The sequence below is a fragment of the Zalophus californianus genome, chromosome 2, assembly GCF_009762305.2.
Source record: "Zalophus californianus isolate mZalCal1 chromosome 2, mZalCal1.pri.v2, whole genome shotgun sequence".
NCBI lineage: Eukaryota > Metazoa > Chordata > Mammalia > Carnivora > Otariidae > Zalophus > Zalophus californianus.
This window is the reverse complement of record NC_045596.1, coordinates 106,033,437-106,046,358: the sequence shown is the minus strand read 5'-3', so window position 1 is coordinate 106,046,358 and position 12,922 is coordinate 106,033,437. Positions and strand designations below refer to the sequence as shown.

Below are 12,922 nucleotides of genomic sequence, written 5' to 3'. Positions count from 1 at the left end.
CATCTGCTGTCTCTTAGCAGAATCTGCTTCTCCTGTTATCTTGACATTTTTAAAGTTAAACCTCCTTATAAAATTGTCAAGCCATCCTTTGTCAGCATTAAATCCTCCCGCTTTAGATACTCCAACTTCTTTTTGCCCTAAGTTGTCATATAATGACTGCTTTTTCTTAAATCATATTAGAGTCAATAGGTATGCCTTTCTTATAGCAAAACTATACCTACCTAAAAGCTGGATTTTCAATACACGATAAAAAGGTACTTCACAAAAAGTGCAGTGCTTTTGCACCTGCTGGTGTAACTGCAGTGACAACCTCATGCATTTCCTTTTCTTTTTTACAATGGCCCGTACACTGGATTTATCTTGAAATGGCAGGCAACTGCAGTTGCAGACCTCAATCTTTTTTTTAAGGCTTTATTTATTTGTCAGAGAGAGAGAGCAAGCACAAGCAGGGGGAGCTGCCGGCAGAGGGAGAGGGAGAAGCAGGTTCGCGCCGAGCAGGGAGTCCAGTGCGGGACTCGATCCAGGACCCTGGGATCACGACCTGAGCGAAGGCAGATGCTTAACTGACTGAGCCACACAGCCACCCTGTGGACCTCAGTCTATAGTACATATCAAGCAATTCAACTTTTTCTTATAATGTCATAAACTTTTCTCTGCTTCTTGGGAGCACTTCCAGCATTACCAGTGGCACTTCATATGGGTCTCCTGGTGATATTCAGGTTTATGTACTGCACTAAACACAATGAAAAATATACAAGAACTGTGAGAAATCACTTTTTACTGCAATATACAATTTACTGGAAAGACAAACTGCTCATACAGACATGATCAGAGTCACAGCAAGTTTTAAGCAGGTAATCATAACACGAGCTCACTGCAATAGCAATAGGAGGTGGCAGTGAAATTATTACAGTAGTATAGTATGCACCATAGTTAATTTTATGCAGTTATGAATTAATACTGTGTCTTTACATTTGTTCACATCTCTCTCAACTGTGAATTGCTCCATCCAAGTGTTTGATAAATTTTTATGAGTTTTGATAAATTTTAACTTTTAATAATAGCCTTGTATATATTTTATGGTAGTAATGATAAAACAGACCAATATCTACATATATTTTATGCATTCATGATATACCTAAATTTTTCTCAATTTTTTCAATATTTCTAGGCTATACAGTTCATCTGCAAGTTTTTTCATACTGTCACAAATCTCCAAAAAATTTTCCAATATATTTATTGAAAAAAATCCCCACATATAAGTAGATCAACACAATTCGAGCCCATGTTGTTCAAGGGGCAACTGTATTTTTGTCAAAGGTGCTCAACATCAGGGCCAAACACCTTTCTGCTTGACCTATAATTCTCCAAAATCTCCAACAGTAAAAAACTATGAACACATAAAATCCAAACCACGAACTTGTCAAAAGCTTGAGCAGAGAAGGTCATTCTTTCAGACATCTCTGTACTGGCCACATCTCAGAAGGAAGTGTACTGAAAGCCCTGCCCTTACTAATTGTTCCCAGCACTTTTCTGTTTTTTTTTTTTAAATCAGTTAATTAGTTAATTAATTAGAGAGAGAAAGAGAGAAAGAGCGAGTGGGGAGAAGGGCAGAGGGAGAGAGAGAGAATCTCAAGCAGGCTCCACGCTCAGCGCATAGCCCGACCCCAGGACCCTGACATCATGACCTGAGCTGAAATGAAGAATTGGATGCTTAACCAACTGAGCCACCCAGGTGCCCCTCTTCTGTATTTTTTAATACCAAATTAACATGGTAGCTATTGCACTGGTGTAACAGATCTTTTTAAACTGTAAAATTGTTTGAAGGAGTTTGCTTTTGACAAAAATATCATAATTTTAATGAAATAGACTTTGTTAGCAGTATTCTAGAAATGATTTTAAGGTTAAAAAAGATCTCAACTTACTCTTCAGCAGGCAGGCCAATTAACAACAACTTGTCAGATTCTTTCCAATAAGCCACATGGATTTGTTTCCCATTTAAAAGAAGGGATGAGCTAAGAAAAAACAGTGAAAATAAAGTTAGAATATCTTTAAATGTCATAAAATTATAAACAGTCACTCATAAAAGATTACACATGGTATGATTTAAGAACTGCATGCTGAATAAGCAAATTTCTTGGCATATACCTAACTGCCACACAGAAAGGGAAAGTAATTATATAACAACAAAAATATATTCTGAAATACTTTTTTAAAACCTACAAAAAGCTCTAGGTCAAACAAAAGTAGACCTATTACAGCAAAAAGTATTGAAATTCTTTCATCAACATTAAATGATTATATGCTATTTTTTTCAAAAGAAAGCTTCCATTAATTCAACAAATCTTTTCTCTCTGCCTATTTATGAACATGATTTATTAAGAGAAATTACAAAAAAAGGAAGACATGGTCCCAGCTCACAAGATAATAATTCAATACAGGACATAAGTACATAAGCAAGTAACCAAAATATAAGTCAGATTTAAACATGTTCTCAAGGAAACGTTTAGAATAATGTATATATTCATTCTGGTGATGGTTTCAGGGTCTATACATCTCTGTTGAAACTGATCAGATTGTACATTTTACATATACGCAGTTTATTATACTTTAATCAACTTGGAAAACAAATTAAATGTGATCTAAAAAGAGATATAATAATGAATTATGAAAACATAGAAAGTATAATGATTCCATCCTGTAGTGCGGGTAGGTGGTGGGAAGAAAAAAAATAAAAATATATTCAGTGTTTTTTTTCTTTAAACTAGAATACATATATCAGTCTTTATCTACTGAGTCCTTAGGATTTAATGTGCCTTCTATACTGCAATAGATAAGTGTGTGGGATTTTAAACATAAATAGATTCTTTTCAAAAGGAGTATTACTTTTGCCTTAACAAAGTTTAAAAATAGGGGTGCCTGGGTGGCTCAGTCGTTAAGCGTCTGCCTTCAGCTCAGGTCATGATCCCAGGGTCCTGGGAACGAGCCCCGCATCGGGCTCCCTGCTCCGCGGGAAGCCTGCTTCCCCCTCTCCCACTCCCCCTGCTTGTGCTCTCTCTCTCGCTGTGTATCTCTCTGTCAAATAAATAAATAAAATCTTAAAAAAAAAAGTTTAAAAATATATATGCTTTTTGACAAATACGAGATTCTTTTTACAGTCATACATTAATATCACTACAGTTTTAAAACAGTGTATACAAGACTTATACATTGCTAAGGAATCCCTGAAATAATAATCACTTCCATATTTATAGTTTCACAAAAAAGTTTTTCTACCTACAATTACTGTTTTCCACGTTTAACCCATATCTTATCAGTAATAACAAGATCTAAACATCAAGTAAAATAACATCTATCCTTTAAAGTGAAAAGAAAAAAATCAAATCCACATGGAGAAACTTCAAACAAATTTTCTTTCCAATAAGATGAAAAAGGAGGCCTGCACCTTGAAAACATTATGCTAAGAAGCATCACAAATAACCACATATTATGATTTCATTCACATGAAATGTCCAGTACAGGTTTTTTTCTTGGATGTGATGAAAATATTCTAAAATTGACTCGTGATGGTTGCACATATCTGTGAATATATAATCACCAAACCATATACTTTAAATGGGCGAATTGTATGATAAACTATATATCAATAAAGCTCTTTAAAAAAATAAAAGGAGGCCTACAACATGCTTTTTCTCCACATCATTATTTAAATTATTTCCTTAACGGTTAATATGTATTGTTATTTTTATTATAATCAAATGCATACTATTGGCTAGACACTATATTTTTTAATCTTTCTAACATCCTCTTCATGTCTTACCATCACTATATTTTTAAAATTAAGTTTTTATTTAATTTATAAAAAAATAAATATTTAATTTATTTACTTAAAAACAGTGTAATATTAGTGTCAAGTATACAGTATAGTGATTCAACACTTCTATACAACACCCGGTGCTCATCACCTATTTAGCTCATCCCCCTACCCACCTCCCCACTGGTAATCAGCAGTTTGTTCTCTATAGTTAAGAATCTGTATCTTTGTTTGCCTCCCTCTCTCTTTTTATCTTCCCTTTGCTTGCTTGTTTTGTTTCTTAAATTTCAAGTGAGTGAAATCACCTGGCATTTGTCTTTCTGACTTATTTTGCTTAGCATAATACTCTCTAGCTTTATCCATGTCATTGCAAAGATAAAAGACTTCACTAAAAAAGAGAAATACAGCAGGTCAATATCCCTGATGGACATGGATGCAAACATTCTCAATAAACTACTGGCAAACAAAATCCAACAATACATTAAAAAAATCATTCACCATGATTAGGTGGGATTTATTCCTGGGTTGCAAGGGTGGTTCAATATTTGCAAATCAATCAACATGATACATCACATTGATAAAAGAAAGGATAAGAAGCATATCATTTCCAATAGATGCAGAAAAAGCATTTGACAAAGTATAACATTCACTCATGACAAAAATACTCAACAAAGTAGGTTTATTTTATTTATTTATTTTAAAAGATTTTATTCATTTATTTGAGAGAGAGTAAGAGAGAGATCACAAACAGGGGGGAAGGATAGAGGAAGAAGCAGACTCCGTGCCAAGCAGGACCCTGGGATCATGAGGTGATCTGCCTTAGAGCCCAAGGCAGATGCTTAACTGACTAAGCCACTCAGGCACCCAACAAAGTAGATTTAGAGGGAACATACCTCAACATAATAAATGCCATATCTGAAAAACCAACAGCTAATATCATCCTTAATGGGGAAAAATTGAAAGCTTTTTCCTTATGGTCAGGAACACGACAGGGATGTCCACCCTCACCACTGTTATTTAACACAGTACTGGAAGTCCTAGCCTCAGCAATCAGACAACAAAAAGAAATAAAAAGGCATCCAAACTGACAAGGAAGAAGTAAAACTTTCACTATTTGCAGGTGACATCATACTCTGTAAAGAAAACCCAAGAAACTCCACCAAAAAATTGCTACAACTGATAACATGAATTCAGTAAAGTCCCAGGATACAAAATCAACATACAAAAATCTGTTGCATTTCTCTACACCAATAATGAAGCAGCAGAAGGAGAAATTAAGGAATCGATCCCATTTACAATTATACCAAAAACCATAAGATATCTAGGAATACACCTAACCAAAGAGGTAAAAGACCTATACTCTGCAAACTATAGAACACTGATGAAAGAAAATGAAGAAGGACACAAAGAAATGGGAAGACATTACATGGTCATGGATGGAAAGAACAAATATTGTTAAATTGTTTATATTACCCAAAGCAATCCACACATTTAATGCAATCCCTATCAAAATACCACCAGCATTTTTCACAGAGCTAGAACATTCAATCCTAAAATTTGTATGGAACCACAAAAGACCCCGAATAGCTAAAGATACCTTGAAAAGGAAAAGCAAAGCAGGAGGCATCACAATTCTGGACTTCAAGCTCTATTACACAGCTGTAATCTAGAAGACAGTATGGTACTTACACAAAAACAGACGTATAGATCAGTGGAACAGAATAGAGAACCCAGAAATGAACCCACACCTATATGGTCAATTAATCTTCAACAAAGAGGAAAGAATATCCAAAAGGAAAAAGTCTCTTCAACAAGTGGTATTGGGAAAACTGGTCAGCTACATGCAAAAGAATGAAACCGGAGCACTTTCTTATACCATACACAAAAATAAGCTCAAACTGGATTAAAGACCTAAATATGACACATGAAACCATTAAAATCCTAGAGGAGAACACAGGCAGTAACTTCTTTGACATTGGCCATAGCAACTTCCTCCCAGATATGTCTCCTAAGACAAGGGAAACAAAAGCAAAAATAAACTATTGGGACTACATCAAAATAAAAAGCTGCACAGCAAAGGAAACCATGAGCAAAATTAAAAGGCAACATATGAAATGGGAGAAGATATTTGCAAATGGCATATCTGATAAAGGGTTAGTATCTAAAATCTATAAGGAACTTATAAAATTCAATGCCCCAAAAATGAATAATCCAATTAAAAAATGGGCATAAGACATGAATAGACGTTTTTCCAAAGAAGATATCCAGATGGCCAACAGACACATGAAAAGATGCTCAACATCAATCATCATCAGGGAAACGGAAACCAAAACTACAATGAGATACCACCTCACACCTGTCAGAATGGCTAAAATCAACAACACAAGAAACAACAGGTGTTGGTGAGGATGTGGAGAAAGGGGAACCCTCTTGCATTGCTGGTGGGAATACAAACCGGGGCAGCCACTCTGGAAAACAGTATGGAGGTTCCTCAAAAAGTTAAAAATAGAACTACCCTATGATCCAGCAATTGCACTACTAGGTATTTACCCAAAGAATACAAAAACACTAATTCAAAGGGATACATATACCTTGATATTTATAAAGCAGCATTATCTACAATAGCTAAATTATGGAAAGAGCCCAAATGTCCCTTCACTGATGAATGGATAGAAAAGATGTGATGTGTGTGTATAAATATAAATATATGTATATATATATATAATGGAATATTACTCAGCCATAAAAAAGAATAAAATCTTGCCATTTGCAATGATGTGGATAGAACTAGAGAGCATTATGCTAAAAGAAATAAGTTAGTAAGAGAAAGACAAATACCATATGATTTCACTCAACATGTTTTTTTGAATGCAAATTTATACACTAAATGTAGCCTCAGTTACTAATGTCTTGAAAATGAATCCAATGATTAAATATAACTTTCATTTAGAAAAACAAAGAAATTCTCCTTCCTATTATCTTGCAGATCTTATCTTTTAAAATCACAGAAAGTGTCATTTTTACCAGAAGATGGGAAAAGTTAAAGCCTTAGAAAATTTAACTTTATATTTTATGTATTATGGGCTCTTAAAAATTTGAGATAAATACTTTTTTTGGTAAAGTCTAAAATTATTGAATTAAGGAAGAAAAATGGTAATCCCATTTATTTAATTTTATTAAATTTATTTTATTAATTTATTTTTTATTTTATTAAAAATTATTTTTTAAAATTTATTTTATTAAAAAAACAAAAATAAAACTCAGAAGTTTTGAGCATTCTCCTCCCATAAGTTAACTGTGGCATTTCAAAGTCAGGGCTTAATAAATCAATGTGGAATGGGATATGTGGCTGTATAACTGACTATATGGTGTATTTTGTTTTTCAAAAAATTATTTCACATAAGTCTTGCTTATCCATCATTGAGTGAACTTGCACAGATGATACTGTATTCTGACTCCTCTTCTTAAAGTGTGTGTTCTCTGTATTTTTCTGTCATAGTTGTAGAATATGAAAAATTCAGTGTTCAGTCATTCTTACCAACCACAGAAGTATTGCCTAGCAAGTTAATAATCAAGACAAAAACATGAAAAAGCCCAGACTCAACATAATGCCATGCTTAAGAGATACCACCTTCATGAATAAATTCTAAAATATAGGTCATTAGTCCAACTTTGTTATTTAAAGGGTGCCAAAACACCCAGATATACAGCTGTACTGAGAACCTACACCTTTATATAGGTGACTGGTAGAAATAATTTGGGTAAGAAACAAAATACCTGCAGATACCATATCTGCTGTATAGATATCTATATTATAGATACAAATACATTTGTATGATGGATACTTGTCTTACTATTTTGTCAGAACCAAGGTACAGAACAGAAAGAAACAGAATTAAAGCTAAATAACAATAAATTCTTACCTAGTAACTTGTGTCCCAGTTACATTTTCCAACATGTCACAGAGTGTGAGAAATATCCCTCTCACACTTTTAAGTTTCTGAGATGCATCAGATACTGGACAATGATAAAGAATTTCCTGCTGTTAAATGAAAAGAAATAGAAATGATCAACCTCTTGTATTTTCCAACCATTATTTTGGTCACGGAAAGTTCAGAATTTACTATGAAGAAAAGAACAAAAAATGAATCCTTTCAACTTCAGAGGAAGCTTTATTCAAACAAACACAAGGAGGGAAGTATGTCTGATATTTCAACACATTACCTAGTATTAAAAACACTACATTTGAAAGTAAGTTACAGATTGTCAAACTGGTCATAATAACAAAATATATACTGAGTAGGACACTGATTAGTTAGAATAATTACAATTAATTTCACTGTTTTAAACTTTAATCTCCTTTACAATAAATTCTAATAATGATATTTTTTATTTTTCATTATATAAATTTTCTTATTTCCTATGGTGGCATATCTACACAGATACCACATGTAACTTGTAAGAGTCTTTAATTACTTTCATTACTGACATTTAAAAGATAACCTTCATCATCTTGGGTGAAATCATCATTAAATCTTTATTTTAACCCAAGACAATACTGTAATTAAATTTACAAAGTAAGAATATAAAATTATAGTAGCGCAGATAGAATGCAGTATTTATGATGTTATGATATCTTATCTGTCTTAAATTTAAGAGGGTTTTCCCACCACAAATTAATCTGAATTCAAACTTTAAAAGAAAGCACATTTTATTTTATTTTTTAAAAATATTTTTTAAATATTTTATTTATTTATTTGACAGAGAGACACAGCGAGAGAGGGCACACAAGCAGGGGGAGTGGGAGAGGGAGAGGGAGAAGCAGGCTTCCCGCTGAGCAGGGAGCTCGATGCGGGGCTCGATCCCAGGACCCTGGGATCATGACCTGAGCTGAAGGCAGATGAAGAAAGCACATTTTAAATCATAGGGAAAAAACTAGATCTATAAGATAATTCACAGAATGCTTAATATTTTTTTTTTTGTTTTCAAGAAGAGCATGTTCCCAGGAAACAGTTTTTACAAAATAAAATAAATTTCAAAATCAGGATGTGCATTGTGCTAGGAGTTTTACACAAAGGGATGAACCATTCTGTAGCTCACTTTTTTTGTTGTGACTTAAGGCAACATGCTATTTTTCTCACAAGGCAAACTAAAAGCTGGCAAAATAAAAATTTCTAGATAGAAACCATAGGGAATTCGGAGTAGCTCCCAGTTATGCTATTTAATATTTAACATCTCTAAATATTAATACAGCTACTATTGAAAGCCCAAACTCCTAAAATATATCTTTTCTTTGGTTCTCTTTCTAAAGAGTGTTCTACATTTTGTTTCGGTCTTTCTTTACGAGAAATAATTATGTGACTTAGTGTCCACGTCTTGGCAACTTTCACATTAGGACAAATATAAATAATGATAAACTGGACACAACTTTTTAATACTTATTGAGCACATTCAGTATATGCAAATTGCTATAGAATATGTTGGCCAAATACACTCTGCCTAACACTCAAATTTTCTTGCACTATTTCTAGTGTAAAAACAGTCACAAAAATTTTATCTTTAGAAATTAGGCCAAACAAACAAAAAAAAAGAAATTAGGCCAAACATCAGTTAAGATCTTCTGTTATGCTTACTTAATAAATTTAAACCTGACTAGTAAATACACATTGCATTTAGCCAAATACCAAACACCACTTTAAACAAATAACCACATAGTCTTTGATTAGCTTTTTGAAATTTCTAAATCTTATAACTTGAAGAAGACAAGTTTTTATTAAATATGTAACTCACATGAAAACAAAATGACCCTATGACATTTCATTGTAAAATAAGTTACACCAGCAAAACAGGTCATTTGAGAAAGTCTCTTCCAATCTCTGCAGCAACCAGCTCAGAAAGCCTCACTATTAAGGACCTGGCAAACTCTATAGTTCCCAACCAATTTAATTAGCTGTATTTTAGGCACTTGTTAGTAGCATGCATTTGCAGCAGCTTCCACTCTGTTCAGTAAGAATAAAAAGCCTCTCCTAATTACAATGTTGATATAGGGCTGTCAATAGACAGAAACCTGTTCATTTGAGAAACATCTACACACTTTCCCATGGAAAGAAAGGCAAAGATGACAAAAGGCTTTAGCGGTATTCTACTCCAAGATGACCTAGAAAATTTCAGGGTGCTACCATCGTGGAATTTTGTTCTGTGTTTTGTATAATAAATGGTTAATTTCCTCATTTGCTTTAAGGTATAAAAGATTAGTAATACATGCAAGAAATCAAAATAATTAACTTTAGGTCTCTTATGTTTTTGGAACACAGAAAATTATAAAAGATACCTAGAAGTAAATTCCTTCTTTTTCCATTTCAATTATTGACTAAATTTTGATATATGAAGATACAACACAAGGAAATGCAGCCCTTGGATAAAATGGCTCTGGCAATCAGAATATACTCTGCAAGGATTTCAAAAGCAAAGAAATGTAAATTAGGTAACAACTTTTTAGACTGCACTTCTGCTTGAAGCACTGTGGTAAACTGGACACTTTGAGACCCTGATGCTGTTTAAAACAAGTAGAGCTATGGCTAGAACATAACTTGCTGAACTGCTGGATATGTAGGAAGTAGAGAGGTTTCTAAGGACAGCTTCTCCATACCCTTTCAACCCCCTTCCCCAGAAGTGCAAAGCAAGCCAGGGCCTCAGCTGGCAATGGTGAGTGGTGGTGGGCAGAAGGACAGAGGCAGGGCTGTCTTGAGGGCTGATGCCTACAATAGTGTCAATCAGGACACTGGGTATTGGGCTAATCACTAAGAAGGTAAGCTGAACCTAGGACCACTGTGTTAAACCTGGACTCCTGAGAAAGCCTGGAGTACCTTAGGTCAGTGGCAGAAGCAGAAGAAGGAAATTCTCTCTGGAGGAAGGCATTCCCACTTTCAAACCACAGGACTCCCAGAGATAAAATCAAGCAGTAAGTCTAGTCAGTGATCACCAAGGACACAAGAAGGCAAACCACCACACGTCAGAGTCCTCTTAGGACTTAGAGATGGTAGAATGGGCAGATGCAGAATAGAGAACACAGAATATGTATGAAATACTTGGAGAAATAAAGTACAGAATCACGAAGACAAGCAAGCAGCAAGAGACTACCAGGAATATTATGGCAGATTTGAAATGTAGATTAAAGACTTTTCAGGAGCACCTGAAAATAAAAATATGATTGCTTAAATAGAAAATAAAAGAGAGAGGTTAAAAATAGTTTGGACATAGTAGAAGCAAGAAATTAAACAAAGAAAATAAAAGATTCCTTACAAAGGAATGGCTGACAATAGACTTACCAGCAATTACCGAAGTCAGAAGACAAAGGAATACTATCTTCAGATTAGAGAAAATAACTTTCTACCTGAATGACATAAGCAATACCATGTGTTGACTTCATCTTCTTCCTCACCACATAGGAAAACTACATTTTCTTACCTCCTTGCATTGGGAGAGACCATATAACTAGTTCCAGTCACTGGAACATGGGCAGAAGTGATGTTCCACCTTTTAAGTTAGGACTCTGAACTGCCTCATGGGATATTAGATGCTTTCTCTCTTCTCTCATTGGTGCACTAGATACAAACGACCCAACAGAGGACTCCGAAGCTTTTGGAAATCATGCGAGCCTTAGATGAAGGGCTCCAACCACTGAGCCACATGAGCAGGAACATTTATATTGAAATGAGAAATAAACTTCTATTATGTTAAGCCACTGGGACATCAGGGTTGTTACAGTGATTGGCCTATTCTAACTAATACAATGTAGAATTATAAAGCACCTTTCAAAAAGAGGTGCAAAAAACACCATCAGATAAATATCAACAAAAAGAATTCACCATCAAGAGACTTTCACTATAAAGAAAGGCCTAAAATATACGTCTTAAGAAGAAGAAATTGATCAAATAAGGACAGTCTGAGATGTAAGAAAGAATAGTGAGTAAAGAAAATGGTAAGAATATATGTAAATTTAAAGGTTCATTTGTATGAATTATAATGCATAAAATATGCATTTTATCATGTACTGCTTACATGTTTTATAATGTATAAAATGTAATAATAATTAATAGTAGCAGGACTAGCATTATTATGCCCAATTTCTGGGATTAAAAAAATAACAGCACAGGGTGCCTGGGTGGCTCGGTTGGTTAAGCGTCTGACTCCTGATTTCAGCTCAGGTCATGATCTCAGGTCGTGACATTGAGCCCTGCCTTGGGCTCCTCACTGGGCGTGCAGCCTGCTTAAGATTCTGTCTCTCTCCCTCTCCCTCTGCCCCTCCCCCCCACTTATGTGCATGCACACACACTCTCTCTCTCTAAAATAAATAAATCTTTTTAAAAAATGATAGCATTAAAATACTGAGGAAAATAGCATGTATGTGAAGAGGGGATAATTGGAATTAAGGTGTATTAAGGGCCTTGAATTATTCTAAAAAAGAGTTAAGGTAGTATTACAGAATCTGTTAAGACAAATATCATAAAATTTTAAGAGCAATCACTAAAAAATAAGAGTATACAGTAACCAATGATAGGTAAGAAAAATATGGAAAAAGTAGTTCAAATAGAAATCTTTAAAGAAGATGGTAGAAACAAATTCAAATAGTTCAGTAATCTGTATAAATGGACTCATTAGGCTTGTCAGAAGACTGCTGTGTGTAAGAGACATACCAAAACCATAAAGACACAGGATGACGGAAAAAAGTGCTTATTATTCACTTGAGAGACTATAAAAGGGCCTTAGTCTTTTCCCTTGCACTTTTGAGAGGGCACTCACCTCTTCCTTTGATGTTTCCGAGTCGAGCTGCAGTGTGAGATACATAACGATGTGAGGAGTGTTTAGGATATTTTGCTGGATACCTTCAACCTCTTCTCCCCACAGAAGTTTTACTAAATCATTTGTGTTTGACTGTGCCTTTTTCTGTCTTGGTTGAGTTGTTTCCTTTTTCACAGCATATGTATTTTCAAAAGTCAGTTTTACCTTTAACAAAACAATGTGTTGATTTTTCAACAAGGAAAGGTCAGCTGCAGTTTTCACAAAGAAGGGTCTGTACATGCACAGACATTTAGATGCACAGAGTAT

General features: G+C 34.4%; 1 protein-coding gene across 6 annotated transcripts in view; it reads right to left on the bottom strand.

Moving 5' to 3' along the window:
- The window catches only part of INTU (inturned planar cell polarity protein), a 101,881-nt gene that overhangs the window by 35,771 nt on the left and 53,188 nt on the right, over positions 1-12,922 (bottom strand). For 5 of the 6 annotated variants that reach the window (XM_027599723.1, XM_027599722.1, XM_027599726.1 and 2 more), the window contains exons 4-6: positions 12,617-12,820; positions 7,738-7,856; positions 1,926-2,015 (exon numbers count right to left, since the gene is read on the bottom strand). In XM_027599723.1, the coding sequence (XP_027455524.1) occupies positions 1,926-2,015; positions 7,738-7,856; positions 12,617-12,820 (413 nt within the window). The remainder of the gene's footprint in view (positions 1-1,925; positions 2,016-7,737; positions 7,857-12,616; positions 12,821-12,922) is intronic. The other variant, XM_027599725.1, reaches the window with a different exon arrangement.